The 14455-nt window shown below is 46.8% G+C and overlaps 1 protein-coding gene across 2 annotated transcripts in view; it reads right to left on the reverse strand.

Moving 5' to 3' along the window:
- Positions 1–2871: 2871 nt before the first annotated feature.
- ltc4s (leukotriene C4 synthase) overlaps positions 2872–14455 on the reverse strand; it is a 38584-nt gene continuing 27000 nt past the window's right edge. For both annotated transcript variants that reach the window (XM_063052623.1, XM_063052625.1), the window contains 2 exons: positions 14234–14315; positions 2872–3286 (listed from right to left, as the gene is read on the reverse strand). In XM_063052623.1, the coding sequence (XP_062908693.1) occupies positions 3148–3286; positions 14234–14315 (221 nt within the window). In that variant the 3' untranslated portion in view covers positions 2872–3147. The remainder of the gene's footprint in view (positions 3287–14233; positions 14316–14455) is intronic.

The following is a 14455-nucleotide window of genomic DNA, read 5'->3' on the forward strand; positions in this document are numbered from 1 at the left end:
AGTTGGTCTGCCACCTGCCCTCAGGGGAAGGAGAGATAAGGAACAATGGAGCAGCGTCTGGAGATGTGTAATGAAGGGACGTGGGAGAGAGAGAGCTGTCTGGAGCGGCTCCGCCCTTTGAACCCTGAACTGTTTGAAGTGATGGACAGGCGATACCCCAGCAGGGTGATAAAAAGGGACAGGTTCGCTAAGACAGACACACGCCACCCGAGGTAACGAGACCCGGGAAGCGGTACGCCTCTCACGAGTGGGTGAGAAGTACCAGACAACGACCAGGGTGGAAAGGTACGATCAGTGGGAACCCGGTGTGTGTCCGCCCTTGCCTGGGTGCCGGGTTCACTGCAGAGGATCGACCGCATCTGGAGGAGGGGTCACAGTCGGTGACCTCAGGTGACATCACCAAGGACCCGCCCAAAAGCTACTTGTGAGCCATCTCGCCGGTCTGTGAGTGAAGCAGTGTCTGAATGATGAGTTGTTCCTATTCTGTCTCTCTTCCCCCACCTTGTCCATCGCCACGGCAACGATTACTGCGAACTGAACTGGACTGAACTTTGAGTCATTTTGAAATTTGGTCATTTACCCCTAGACAACGATAGAGCTTGATTGATGCTGTTATCTTAATTCTGTGCACATGGGTGTTTATCATCGCTGAACTGTTGCATTTATTATCCTTTCGATTACTGTGTTGCTTGTTTCTTTAATAAAACTTTCTTAGTTCTAGTACTCCAGACTCCAACTGAGTGATCCATTTCTGCTGGTTTGGCAACCCAGTTACGGGGTACGTAACACAGTTCTCCGATGGATTTTATTTCATGGTTAGGAATTTTATTCGGGCTTGGTTGAAGAAATTGCTGCCCAATTACTTGTATGTAACCTGTAGCAACCTGTAAAACCAGAGATCCTAACACACCAGACCACTGTTATACTATGGTTCCCTATAGCTACTGTCCCTTACGCTGACAGTAGTTTGGAAAATTGGATCCCTTGGCTATCCTTCTACCTACACACAGCAGAGGTTAAAGAGCAAAACTCCGGAGGGGGTCGCGGGAGGCGGAGGAGTGGAGTGGCTCTGGGATTGCTTCGAGTCAGCGGACTGGTCTGTGTTCAAGAATTCATCTGTGGATCTGAAGGACTACCTCATGGTTGTTATGGACTTTCTAAAAACAGTCATAGACTAGTGAGTCCCCACAGAATCTTTCAGAGTCTTCCCCAACTAACCTGCCATCAGGTTGGAGGCTACCCAGACGGAATATAAGGTATACTTCACCTGTGAGTCGGCTGGGGCGATATACTGCGTCCGCTGCTCCCGATGCGGCCTTTTATATATTGGCGAGACCCGACGCAGACTGGGAGACCGCTTTGCTGAACATCTACGCTCTGTCCGCCAGAGAAAGCAGGATCTGCCAGTGGCCACACATTTTAATTCCACATCCCATTCCCATTCTGACATGTCTATCCACGGCCTCCTCTACTGTAAAGATGAAGCCACACTCAGGTTGGAGGAACATCAGGTAGCCTCCAACCTGATGGCATGAACATTGACTTCTCTAACTTCCGCTAATGCCCCACCTTCCCCTCGTACCCCATCCCTTATTGCCCATCCTCTGGGTTTCCCCCCTCCCCCTTTCTTTCTCCCTAGGCCTCTCGTCCCATGATCCTCTCATATCCCTTTTGCCAATCAACTTTCCAGCTCTTGGCTCCATCCCTCCCCCTCCTGTCTTCTCCTATCATTTTGGGTCTCCCCCTCCCCGTCCCACTTTCAAATTTCTTACTAGCTCTTCTTTCATTTAGTCCTGACGAAGGGGCTCGGCCCGAAACGTCGACTGTACCTCTTCCTAGAGATGCTGCCTGGCCTGCTGCGTTCACCAGCAATTTTCAAATTAGTATTCAAATCCCTTCTGCCTACACAATGTCCATATCCTTCCATTTTCTCACATCCATGTGCCTATCTAAACGTATTTCAGAAGTCCCTAATGTATCTGCCTCTACCACCACCCCAGGCAGCACATTCCACCACTCTGTGTGTAAAAAAACTTGCCCTCACATCTCCTTTGAATTTACCCCCTCTCACCTTAAATGCATGCCCTCCAGTATGAGACATTTCAACCCTGGGGAAAAGACACTGTCTGTCTACTCTATCTATGACTCCCATTACCTTATAGACCTCTATCAGATCTCCCCTCAGCCTGTGCTGCTCCAGAGAAAACACTCATAGTTTGTCCAACCTCTTATTATAGCAGATGCCCCCTAATCCAGGCAACATCCCAGAGAAACCCTTCTGCTCCCCCTCCAAAGCCTCAACACCCTTCCTATAATTAGGCCATAAGACACAGGAGGAAAATTGGGCCCATTTGGCCAACTGAGCCTGAACATCCATTTCACCATGGCTGAGCTATTTCCCTCTCAGGCCCAGCCTCCTGTTTTCTCCCCGTATCCCTTCACACCCTGACTATCCAAGAATCTATCAGCCTGTGTCTTAAATATACCCAATGACCTGGCCTCCACAGTCATCTGTGCAACACATTCCACAGGTTTTTGACATCCCTCCATTCTGGCCTTGGACTCCCCCACCATAGGAAACATCCTCTCCACATCCACTCTATCGAGGCCTTTCAACATTCGATAGTTTTCAATTATTCACCCCTCATTCTTCAGAATTCCAGTGAGTAGAGGCCCAGAGCCCTCAAATGCTCCTCATCTGATAAGTCATCCAATCCTGGAGTCATTCTTATGAACCTGCTTTGAACCCTCTCCAATGTCAGCACCTCCTTTCTCAGATAGAAGGCACAAAACTGTTCACAATACTCCAAATGAGGCCATAATGGGGCAAACAGAATAGTATGCATTTAAAAATAAATAATTTACACGCAGTAAATGTATCTGTCGAATTTATTTGCTCTTACATGTTTTTGCACTGATCGCAGAGGCCTGCCGATTCTGTGAAGGAAACCTGTGATGACGGGAGTGGGGTTTTCAAGGGTGAGGATTCTTGTGGCTGTCTGCTGCACAGCTACAACCCCAGACACTTTGGCTGGGAGAGGAGAGCCCACACAAGGCTGTAGTTGGATTAGTCCATCACATTAACATATGGGAGAGGTCTCCTCGAGATCCTTGGCCCAGAATGGTTCTGCTGGAAAAAGCGTCTGCTTAGAATGGAAGGAGAGATTTTGCTGATGCCATGGGATTGTAGCCCAGGTACTGAGACAAAAGTTGGCTCAGGACACCAACTGAGGACATTCCGACAAGAATCCACAGCATCTTGGCACTGAAGTATAGTGGGGGTAACCTGAGAGAAGAGAAGAAAGAACTGCCATCAGTTGGACAAGGACAGACCAGAACAGGTCAGTAAGGAAGTAGAACCTTCTGTTCAACTCATCTCTTCTGAGCAAGGTGTCTACCTGAGCAAGGGGTCTACACGAGCAAGGTGTCTACGCAAGCAAGGGGTCTACCTGAACAAGGGGTCTACCTGAGCAAGGGGTCTTCCTGGACAAGGGGTCTTTCTGAGCAAGGTGTTTACCTGAGCAGGGTGTTTACCTGAGCAAGGGGTCTATGCGAGCAAGGTGTCTACGCAAGCAACGGGTCTACCTGAGCAAGGGGTCTTCCTGAACAAGGGGTCTACGTGAGCAAGGTGTCTACCTGAGCAAGGTGTTTACCTGAGCAAGGGGTCTACACGAGCAAGGTGTCTATGCAAGCAAGGGGTCTACCTGAGCAAGGGGTCTTCCTGGACAAGGGGTCTTTCTGAGCAAGTTGTTTACCTGAGCAAGGGGTCTATGCGAGCAAGGGGGGTCTACCTGAGCAAGGGGTCTACGCGAGCAAGGGGTCTACCTGAGCAAGGTGTCTACCTGAGAGGAAGGGGTCTACCTGAGCAAGGTGTCTACCTGAGCAAGGGGTCTTCCTGAGCAAGGGGTCTACCTGAGCAAGGAGTCTACCTGAGCAAGGTGTCTACACGAGCAAGGTGTCTACCTGAGCAAGGTGTCTACCTGAGCAAGGTGTTTACCTGAGCAAGGGGTCTACATGAGCAAGGTGTCTACGCAAGCAAGGGGTCTACCTGAGCAAGGGGTCTTCCTGGACAAGGGGTCTTTCTGAGCAAGTTGTTTACCTGAGCAAGGTGTTTGCCTGAGCAAGGGGTCTATGCGAGCAAGGGGGGTCTACCTGAGCAAGGGGTCTACGCGAGCAAGAGGTCTACCTGAGCAAGGTGTCTACCTGAGAGCAAGGGGTCTACCTGAGCAAGGTGTCTACACGAGCAAGGGGTCTACCTGAGCAAGGTGTCTACACGAGCAAGGTGTCTACCTGAGAGCAAGGGGTCTTCCTGAGCAAGGGGTCTAGCAAGGGGTCTACCTGAGCTAATTTCATTTCCCATGTTTATTTTATTTTGTTTGGAGATACACCACAGAACAGGCCCTTCCGGCCCAGCGAGCCGCACTGTCCTGCACCTCCCCGATTTAATTCTCGATTAATCACAGGACAATTTACAATGACTAATTAACCTACTAACCAGTACATCTTTGGACTGTGGGAGGAAACCAGAGAACCTGGAGGAAACCTACATATACACATACCAAACTGATGACAGAGTATGCCAGAATCGAACTCTGAGCTCCAAAGGCCAGAGCTGCAATATTGTCACGTTAACCGCTACACTACCGTGGTGCTTCTCATATCCCTCTCAAACTCCCCGATCCATGTACCTGTCCAATGTTTCTTAAATTTCTTAATTGTCCTCACTTCTACCATTTCCTCTGGCAGGTCGTTCCATGTATCCACCACCTTTCGTGTGAAAAAGATCCCCTTTAAACCTTTCATCTCTCACGTTCAACTTATCCCCTTAGCCTGGGGAAAGTGATGAGACCACCCTCCTTATCTATGCCTATATCTCATTAAGGGTTTGAGGAGATTTGGTGTGTCAACAAAGTTTCTAACAAATTTCTACAGATGTACCGTGTAGAGAGGACACTGAACTGGTTGCATCCACTGCACAGGATCAGAAAAAGCTGCAGAAAGTTGTAAACTCAGCCAGCTCCATCATGGACACCAGCCTCCCCAGCATCGAGGACACCTTCAAAAGGCAATGCCTCAAAAATGTGGATCCCCGTCTCCCAGGAAATCCCCTCTTCTCATTACTCCCATCAGCAAGGAGGTACAGGAGCCAGAAGACCCACACTCAATGGTTTAGGAACAGCTTCTTCCCTTCCGCTATCAGATTTCTGAATGGACAATGAACACTACCTCATCATCTGCTCTCTCTTTTTGTACTACTAAGTTTTTTAAAATATTTATAATGTCGTATTTAATGTATTGCACTGTACTGCTGATGCAAAACAACACATTTCACAACATACAGAGTATCAGTGATAATAACCCCGATTAAAACTACCAAAAGAGGACTGGCTGTAGCTCCTTGTGATTCTTCCCAAGTTTCCAAACTTTCAGCTATAAGGGTCCTGGGCACTGGACAGCCCTTCATCAAACTCCTCTGCCCCTCTCCCCTCCTCGAAACTTATATCATTGGCTAAGCTTCTGCCCAACTGCTTGAACATCTTAAAATCACATCTCAAAGACCACTGAATGCTCCCCGATACGATAAGACCCACATCCCAAAGACTATTGAATAGTCCACCCACAACACGCTGGAGGAACTCAGCAGGTCGGGCAGCATCCGTGGAAAAGATCGGTCGATGTTTCGGGCTAGAACCCTTCATCAGGGACTGTAGAGGGAAGGGGCAGAGGCCCTATAAAGAAGGTGGGGGGAGGATGGGGAGGAGAAGGCTGGTAGGTTCCAGGTGAAAAACCAGTCAGGGGAAAGATAAAGGGGTGGGGGAGGGGAAGCAGGGAGGTGATAGGCAGGAAAGGTGAAGAAGGAATAGGGGAAAACACAATGGGTAGTAGAAGGAGGCGGAACCAAGAGGGAGGTGGTAGGCAGCTGGGGGAGGGGGCAGAGTGACATAGGGATAGGGGAAGGGAGGGGGAGGGAATTACCGGAAGTTGGAGAATTCTATGTTCATACCAAGGGGCTGGAGACTACCTAGACGGTATATGAGGTGTTGCTCCTCCAACCTGAGTTTAGCCTCATCATGGCAGCAGAGGAGGCCATGTATGGACATATCTGAATGGGAGTGGGAAACAGAGTTGAAGTGGGTGGCTACTGGGAGATCCCTTCTGTTTTGGCAGATGGAGCGGAGGTGCTCGCAGGTTATTTTGTGTTTATTGAATGGTCCATGTGTGTGAGAGTGTGTGAGAGCATGTACCTCACAATCTACGTCATTAATATCTTGCACAATATCTTCTGCCCACACTTCACTTTCTTCAGAATCAGGTTTAATATCACTGGCATATGTCAAGAAATTAGTTATTATGCAGCAGCTGTACATAACTGTGGAGCAGACCCGATGGGCCGAATGGCCTACTTCTGCTCCTTTGTCTTGTCTTGTGAAAATAAAAACTGTAAATTACAGTGAATATATATATACATATATTAAATTATATTAATAGTACAAAAAGAAAAAGAGAAGTGACTTAGTGTTTATGGGTTCAATGTCCACTCAGAAATCTGATGACAGAGGGGAAGAATCTGTTCCTGAATTGTTGTAATTGTAAAACTTCCTCTGTAACTGTGACACTTTATTCTGCATTCTGTTACTGTTTTCCCTTGTTCTACCTCACTGCACCGTGTAATGATCTGATCTGTGTGAACAGTCTGCAAGACAGTTAATGACGTTGTCTACATGGACTTTAGCGAGGCATTTGACAACGTCCCACATACGAGGCTGGTCAAGATGGTTCAGTCACTCGACATTCAAGTTGAGGTAGTAAATTGGTTTAGACATTGGCTTTGTGGGAGAAGCCACAGAGCGGTAGTAGGTGCTTGCCTCTCTGACCAGAGGCCTGTGGGTAGTCGAGCGTCGCAGGGATGGGTGCGGGATCCATTGTTGTTTGTCATCACTGATCTGGATGATAATGTGGTTAACTGGGTCAGTAAATTTGCGGATGACACCAAGATTAGGAGTGTAGTAGACAGTGAGGAATCAGGTCTTGACGTGGGATCTGGGCAGCTGGGAAATGGGTTGAAAAATGGCAGACGGAATTTAATGCAGACAAGTGCGAGATGTTGCACTTCAGTAGGACCAGCCAGGGTTAGGTCTTACTCAGCGAATGGGAGGGCACTGAGGAGTGTGGTAGAACAAAGGGATCTGGGAATGCAGATCCATAATTCATTGAAAGTGGCGTCACAGGTGGGTAAGGTCAAAAGGAAAACTTTGGGCACATTGGCCTTCATAAATCAATGTATTGAGTACAGGGAATAGGATGTTATGTTGAAGTTGTATAAGACATTGGTGAGGCCTAATTTGGAGTGTTATGTGCAGTTTTGGTCACCTACCTACAGGAAATATGTAAGTAAGGTTGACAGATAAAATTTACAAGCGTATTGCCAGGTCCAGAGGACCTGCTTTATAAGGAAAGATTGAGTAAGTTAGGACTTTATTCCTTGGAATATTAAGATTGAGTGGAGATATGATAGTGGTATATATAATTATGATGGGTATAGATAGGATAAATGCTAGCAGGCTTTTTCCAGTGACCACAAGTAGACGTCTTGGGTTAAGGGTAAAAGGTGAAAAGTTTAAGGGGAATATGAGGGGAAAACGCTTCACTCAGAGGATCGTGAGAGTGTGGAACAAACTCGTAGTGGATGTGGGTTTAAATTCAATGTTTAAGAGAAATTTGAATAGGTACATGGATGGGATGGATCTGGAGGGCTATGGTCCACATGCTGGTCGATGGGACTGGTCAGTTTAAATGGTTCTGCATGGACTAGACTCTATGATGTGCTGGGGGCAGCCACAAGCGTTGCCACCCTTCTGGCGCTAACACGGCATGTTCACAACTCGCTAACCCAGCCAGCCACGGGGAGAACGTACAAACTCCTTACAGCAGCCATGGGAATCAAACCCTGATCGGTGTCTAACCACTACACTACAGTGCTGCCAATTTAGTAAAGGTGCGCAGGTTGGTCGAATAAGTCTCCACAATCTTGGTCACCAAATTACCTGGAGGACATAGCGGCTTTGGAAGAGGTTTATCAGGATGCTGCCTGGATTAGAGGTCATGGGCTATAATAAGTGGTTGGATAAACTTGGGTCGTTTCCTCTGGAGCGGCGGAGGCTGAGGGGAGATCTGATAGAGGTTTATCAGATTATGAGAGGCATAGACAGAGTAAACATTAACAGGAAAGAAATGCCAAATGCTACATATGTTCCAGATAGTCTCAATGACTATTATCCAGTTGCACTTACATCTACAGTGATGAACTGTTTAGATAGGTTGGTGATGTAACATATCAACTCCTGCCTGAGAAGCGACTTGGATCCTCTCCAATTTGCCTACCAGAGTAACAGGTCCACAGCAGCTAAGACCATAAAATATAGGAGCAGAATTAGGCCATTTGGCCCACTGAGTCTGCTCTGCCACTTCGTCATGGCTGATCCAATTTTCCTCTCAGTCCCAGTCTCCCGCCTTCTCCCCGTATCACTTCGTGCCCTGTCCAGTCGAGAATCTATCAAACTCTACCTTAAATATACATCAAGACTTGGCCTCCACAGCTGCCTGTGGCAAAAAACTCCACAGCGTTCTGCAATTCCCGAGAGGGTTCCGAGAGACAGAGGCAGGGTGCGTGAACCTCATGCGTACAGGCTGCAGGACTGGTGTGGCCCAGTGTTTGGCTCCATTTCACCAGTGATAGCTTCCACTGTTGACCGACTAAAGTTTGAGGGAGATTGGAGCATTAAGGTGAGTGCTAGCTGCCTGTCTTTAGATCGATCTGCCACACCACCAGAGAGGGGTGAGCCTGCCACTGCACCCAGAGTGTTGCCCAGGTTTCTCTGCATTTTGGATGTGGACTTGGACTATAAAATCTTTTTCTCAGTCTTGTAGTTTTATATCCTGTGTATTTTCGCCTAATCTTCTTGGTCATTTTTTGTGCTGGAGGAGTGATTTGGGGGTCGACGTGCCTGATCCGTTTTGTTCGCTTCCTTGTGTGGGAGGAGGGATGTGCCTGTTCTGGTTTAGTTTGTGTTTTTTATGCGGAGAGGTGGGATTTGGGGGCTGATGATCACGCTGCCTTTCTTTTCTTTCTTAGTTTCGTGGCCACCTGGAGAATTGAAGAATTTCAGAGTTGTATACTTTGATAATAAAAAATAAACCTTTGAATTTGGTCATATTATGGTCACTTGTCCAAAAGGGTTCTTTTATCTTAAGTTCTCTAATCAAGGCTGGTTCATTACACAACATCCAATCCAGAACAGCTCTTCGCTCAAGCCTGGAATACCTGGACAGGAAAGGTGCATACCTTTACTGTCCAGCAAAGATTGAGAGCTTCCTGCTCTGTTAGGGTGGTTTTTATTGACGAGAGCTCGGCATATAATACCATCATCCCCTCAAAGCTAATCAATAAGCTTCAAGACATTATCCTCAATACCTCCTTGTGCAATTGGATCCTTGATTTGCTCATTTGCAGACCGCAGTCAGTTCGAATTGGTGACATCTCCTCCACAATCTCCATCAGCACAGGTCACCACAAGGCTGTGTGCTTAGCCCCCTGCTCTACTCACTTTACACTTACGACTGTGAGGCTAAGCACAGCTCCAATGCCATATCCAAGTTTGCTGCCTGTTGTAGGCCGAATTAAAGGTGGTGACGAATCAGCATACTAGACCATAAGACGTAGGAGCGGTATAGGCCATTGAGTCTGTTCCATCTTTTCATCATGGCTGATCTATTTTCCTCTCAACCCCATTTCTCTGCCTTTCCCCCATAAACTTTCATGACCTGATTAATCAAGAACCTATCATGTTCTGCCTTAAATATACCCAATGACTTGACCGACACAGCCACCTGTGTGAACAAATTCTATAGATTCACCATCCTTTGGCTGAAGAAATTCCTCCTTATCTCCGCTCTAAATTAACACCCCTTTATTCTGAGGCTGTGCCCTCTGGTGCTAGGCTCCCCTGTCATAGGAAATATCCTCTCCATATTCACTCTCTTTAGGAGGGAGATTGAAAACCAGGCTGAGAGGCGCCACAACAACAGCCTCTCAGTTAACGTCAGCAAGACCGAGGAGCTGATTATTGACTTCAGGAGGAGAAAACCAGAGGTCCGTGAGCTAGATCTTGTAGAAGAATCAAAGGTGAAGAGGGTCAGCAGCATTAAATTCCTCGGTGTTATCATTTTGGGGACCTGTCCTGGGCCCAGCATGCAAGTGTAATTACAAGACCATAAGACATAGGAACAGAATTAGGCCATTTGGCCCATCAAGTCTGCTCCGCCATTCAATCATGGCTGATCCTTTTTTCCTCTCCTCAGCCCCACTCCCCAGCCTTCTCCCCATAACTTTGATGCCGTGTCCAATCAAGAACCTATCAATCTCAGCCTTAAATACACCCAACAACCTGGCCTCCACAGCTGCCCGTGGTAATAAATTCCACAAATTCACCATCCACTGGCTAAAGGAATTTCTTGGCATCTCTATGGATACCCCTCTATCCTGAGGCTGTGCCCTCTTGTCCTAGACTCCCCCACCATGGGAAATATCCTTTCCACATCTACTCTGTCTAGGCCTTTCAACATTCAAAAGGTTTCAATGAGAACCCCCCTCATCCTCCTAAATTCCAGCGAGTACAGACCCAGAGCCATCAAATGTTCTTTGTATGATAACCCTTTCATTCCTGGAATCATCCTTGTGAACCTCCTCTGAACCCTCTCCAATGCCAGTACATCTTTTCTTAGATGAGGAGCCCGAAATAGTTCACAATACTCAACATATTTCTCATGTTCTTATGTATTCTAGACCTCTTGAAATGAATGCTGACATTGCATTTGCCTTCCTCACCACCGACTCTGCCTACAGATAAACCTTCAGGGTGTTCTGCACAAGGACTTCCAAGTCCCTTTGCATCCCAGAATTTTGTATTTACTGCCCATTTAGAAAATAGTCTGCACATTGATTTCTACTACCAAAGTGCATGACCATGAATTTTCCAACATTATATTTCATTTGCCACTCTCCTAATCTGTCTAAATCCTTCTGCAGCCTACCTGTTTCCTCAACACTACCTGCCCCTCCACTAATCTTTGTTATCATCTGCAAACTTGGCAACAAAGCCATCTATCCATCATCTAAATCATTGATATGCAGTACAGTATAAAAAACATAGAAACATAGAAACATAGAAAATAGGTGCAAGAGTAGGCCATTCGGCCCTTCGAGCCTGCACCGCCATTTATTATGATCATGGCTGATCATCCAACTCAGAACCCTGCACCAGCCTTCCCTCCATACCCCCTGATCCCCGTAGCCACAAGGGCTATATCTAACTCCCTCTTAAATATAGCCAATGAACTGGCCTCAACTGTTTCCTGTGGCAGAGAATTCCACAGATTCACCACTCTCTGTGTGAAGAAGTTTTTCCTAATCTAGGTCCTAAAAGGCTTCCCCTTTATCCTCAAACTGTGACCCCTCGTTCTGGACTTCCCCAACATCGGGAACAATCTTCCTGCATCTAGCCTGTCCAATCCCTTTAGGATTTTATACGTTTCAATCAGATCCCCCCTCAATCTTCTAAATTCCAACGAGTACAAGCCCAGTTCATCCAGTCTTTCTTCATATGAAAGTCCTGCCATCCCAGGAATCAATCTGGTGAACCTTCTTTGTACTCCCTCTATGGCAAGGATGTCTTTCCTCAGATTAGGGGACCAAAACTGCACACAATACTCCAGGTGTGGTCTCACCAAGGCCTTGTACAACTGCAGTAGTACCTCCCTGCTCCTGTACTCAAATCCTCTCGCTATAAATGCCAGCATACCATTCGCCTTTTTCACCGCCTGCTGTACCTGCATGCCCACTTTCAATGACTGGTGTATAATGACACCCAGGTCTCGTTGCACCTCCCCTTTTCCTAATCGGCCACCATTCAGATAATAATCTGTTTTCCTATTTTTGCCACCAAAGTGGATAACTTCACATTTATCCACATTAAATTGCATCTGCCATGAATTTGCCCACTCACCCAACCTATCCAAGTCACCCTGCATCCTCTTAGCATCCTCCTCACAGCTAACACTGCCGCCCAGCTTCGTGTCATCCGCAAACTTGGAGATGCTGCATTTAATTCCCTCATCCAAGTCATTAATATATATTGTAAACAACTGGGGTCCCAGCACTGAGCCTTGCGGTACCCCACTAGTCACTGCCTGCCATTCTGAAAAGGTCTTTGCTTCCTGTCTGCTAACCAATTCTCCATCCACATCAATACCTTACCCCCAATACCATGTGCTTTAAGTTTGCACACTAATCAGTCACTAAAACAGTCCCAGCACCGGCCCCTGCAGAACACCACTGGCAGCCAACCAGAAAAGAATCCTTTTATTCCCATTCACTGCCTCCTACCAATCAGCCAAAGCTCTAACCATGTCAATAACTTTCCTGTAATGCCATGGGCTCTTAACCTGGTAAGCAGCCTCATGTGTGGCACCTTGTCAGGGGGTGCCACACATAAAGCTGCTTACAATTATGAAGAAAGTACTGCAGAGCCTCTACTTCCTTAAGAGTGTGATGGTTCAGCACTTCATCTGAAACTTTGACTAAGTTCGATTGAGGAGTGGCAGGTTGTGTTTTGACTGGTTGTAACACAGCCTGGAATGGAAACACCAATGCCCTTGAATAGAAAATCATACAAAAAGTAATGGATACAGGCCAGTCCATCATGGGTAAAGCCCTCCCCACCATTGAACACATCTACACAGAGCGTTGTCGCAGGAAAGCAGCATCCATCTTCAGGGACCTCCCAGCACCCAGGACACGTTCTCTTCTTGCTGCTGCCTTCAGGAAGAAGATATAGGAGCCTCAGGACCCTCACCACAGGTTCAAGAAAAATTGTGACCCTCAACCATCTGGCTCTTGAACCAAAGGGGTTAACTTCACTCGCCCCATCATTAAACTGTTCCCAGAACCTATGGACTCACTTTCAAGGACTCTTCATCTCATGTTATCGATGATTATTGGTTATCTATTTATTATTATTGCGGGAGGAGAGAGAGCAGCGCGCCGTGCGTGCGCAGCCCTCCGGTGAAAAATGATATCGTGTCTGTTAAATAGGGGCCGTGGACAATTCTGATTTGATGGAGATGGACATGAAAGCACAGAGGAACATCTGGAAAAATTTCTGAAACGCTCTTTCACTGCTGTCATTACTGCGCGGTTGGGAATCTTTCAGAAGGAAGGCCTCAAAATCCCCGGCTTTGCCTGCTGTTGGCGACCGAGATGGAGGTTGAATCATTCGGATAGTGATGGCGCTCAGTACTCGGTGTCGGAGAGCTGATCAGAGCTCCAAGTTTTCGGACGACTCAGAGTCGGACCGTGGTCGGGTATGGCAGGGAGAGTTTTTCTTCCTTCTCCCGTCTGTGTGAGATGTGGGACATTTGAAAGACTTTAAACTTTCATGGACTTCTTCATCAAGTTATGGTATTGTTGCACTGTTGTAACTATATGTTATAATTATGTCAGTTTTTTTCAGTCTTGGTCAGTCCTGTGTTTTGTGATATCACACCGGAGGAATATTGTATCATTTCTTAACGCATGCATTACTAAATGACAATAAAAGAGGACTGCGTGTCTTCATAACCTAATCTAATCTTTTTGTATTTGCATGATTTATTGGCTTTTGCACACTGGTTGTCTGCTCTGCTCTGTTGGTGTGGTCAGTCACTGATTGGATTTAAAGAGTATGGTCGCTACAAAAGGAATCCCAGGACTGTATTGGTGACACATATGGACTTGACATTAAATTTACTTTACAGTACGTTATTAAAGGTGAGTGGGGAGAAGTTCCAAGGAATTGGAATTGGATATTGGTTTATTATTGTGAAAAACGTATCTATCATACAGATCAGGTCATTACACAGTGGCCTGAGGCTCTCTGTAAGGAGTTTTTATGTTCACCCTGCTTTATGTGGGTTTCCTCTGGGTGCTCCAGTACGGTAGGGTTAGTGAGTGGCGGGCACGCTAAGTTGGCACCCGATGCATGGCAGCACTTGTGGGCTGCCCCCAGCACATCCTCGGACTGTGTTGGTCGTTGACACAAACAACACATTTCACTGTGTGTTTCGATATTTCGATGTACCTGTGACAAATAAAGCTACTCTTTAGTCTTTACGAGCCCCTGTTGTTATTTCCTTTTACCTCTTTTGAGCTGATTCAGCATAGCCTTCGAAGTACTTGTACCTGCCGCCCAGGTAGAGGACTCCAATGCATGTCGCGAGTGCTGGACAGGGAGAGGAAACAGGAAAATTAGTGTCCATTCTTTCAATCCCTTTTGCAATTATTCTACACACTTGAAGCATTTACAGTGGCCATTAAGTTCAAGTTTAATTGTCATTCAACCAAACCCATGAACACAGCCAA

The sequence above is a fragment of the Mobula hypostoma genome, chromosome 7 (assembly GCF_963921235.1).
Source record: "Mobula hypostoma chromosome 7, sMobHyp1.1, whole genome shotgun sequence".
Lineage (NCBI taxonomy): Eukaryota > Metazoa > Chordata > Chondrichthyes > Myliobatiformes > Myliobatidae > Mobula > Mobula hypostoma.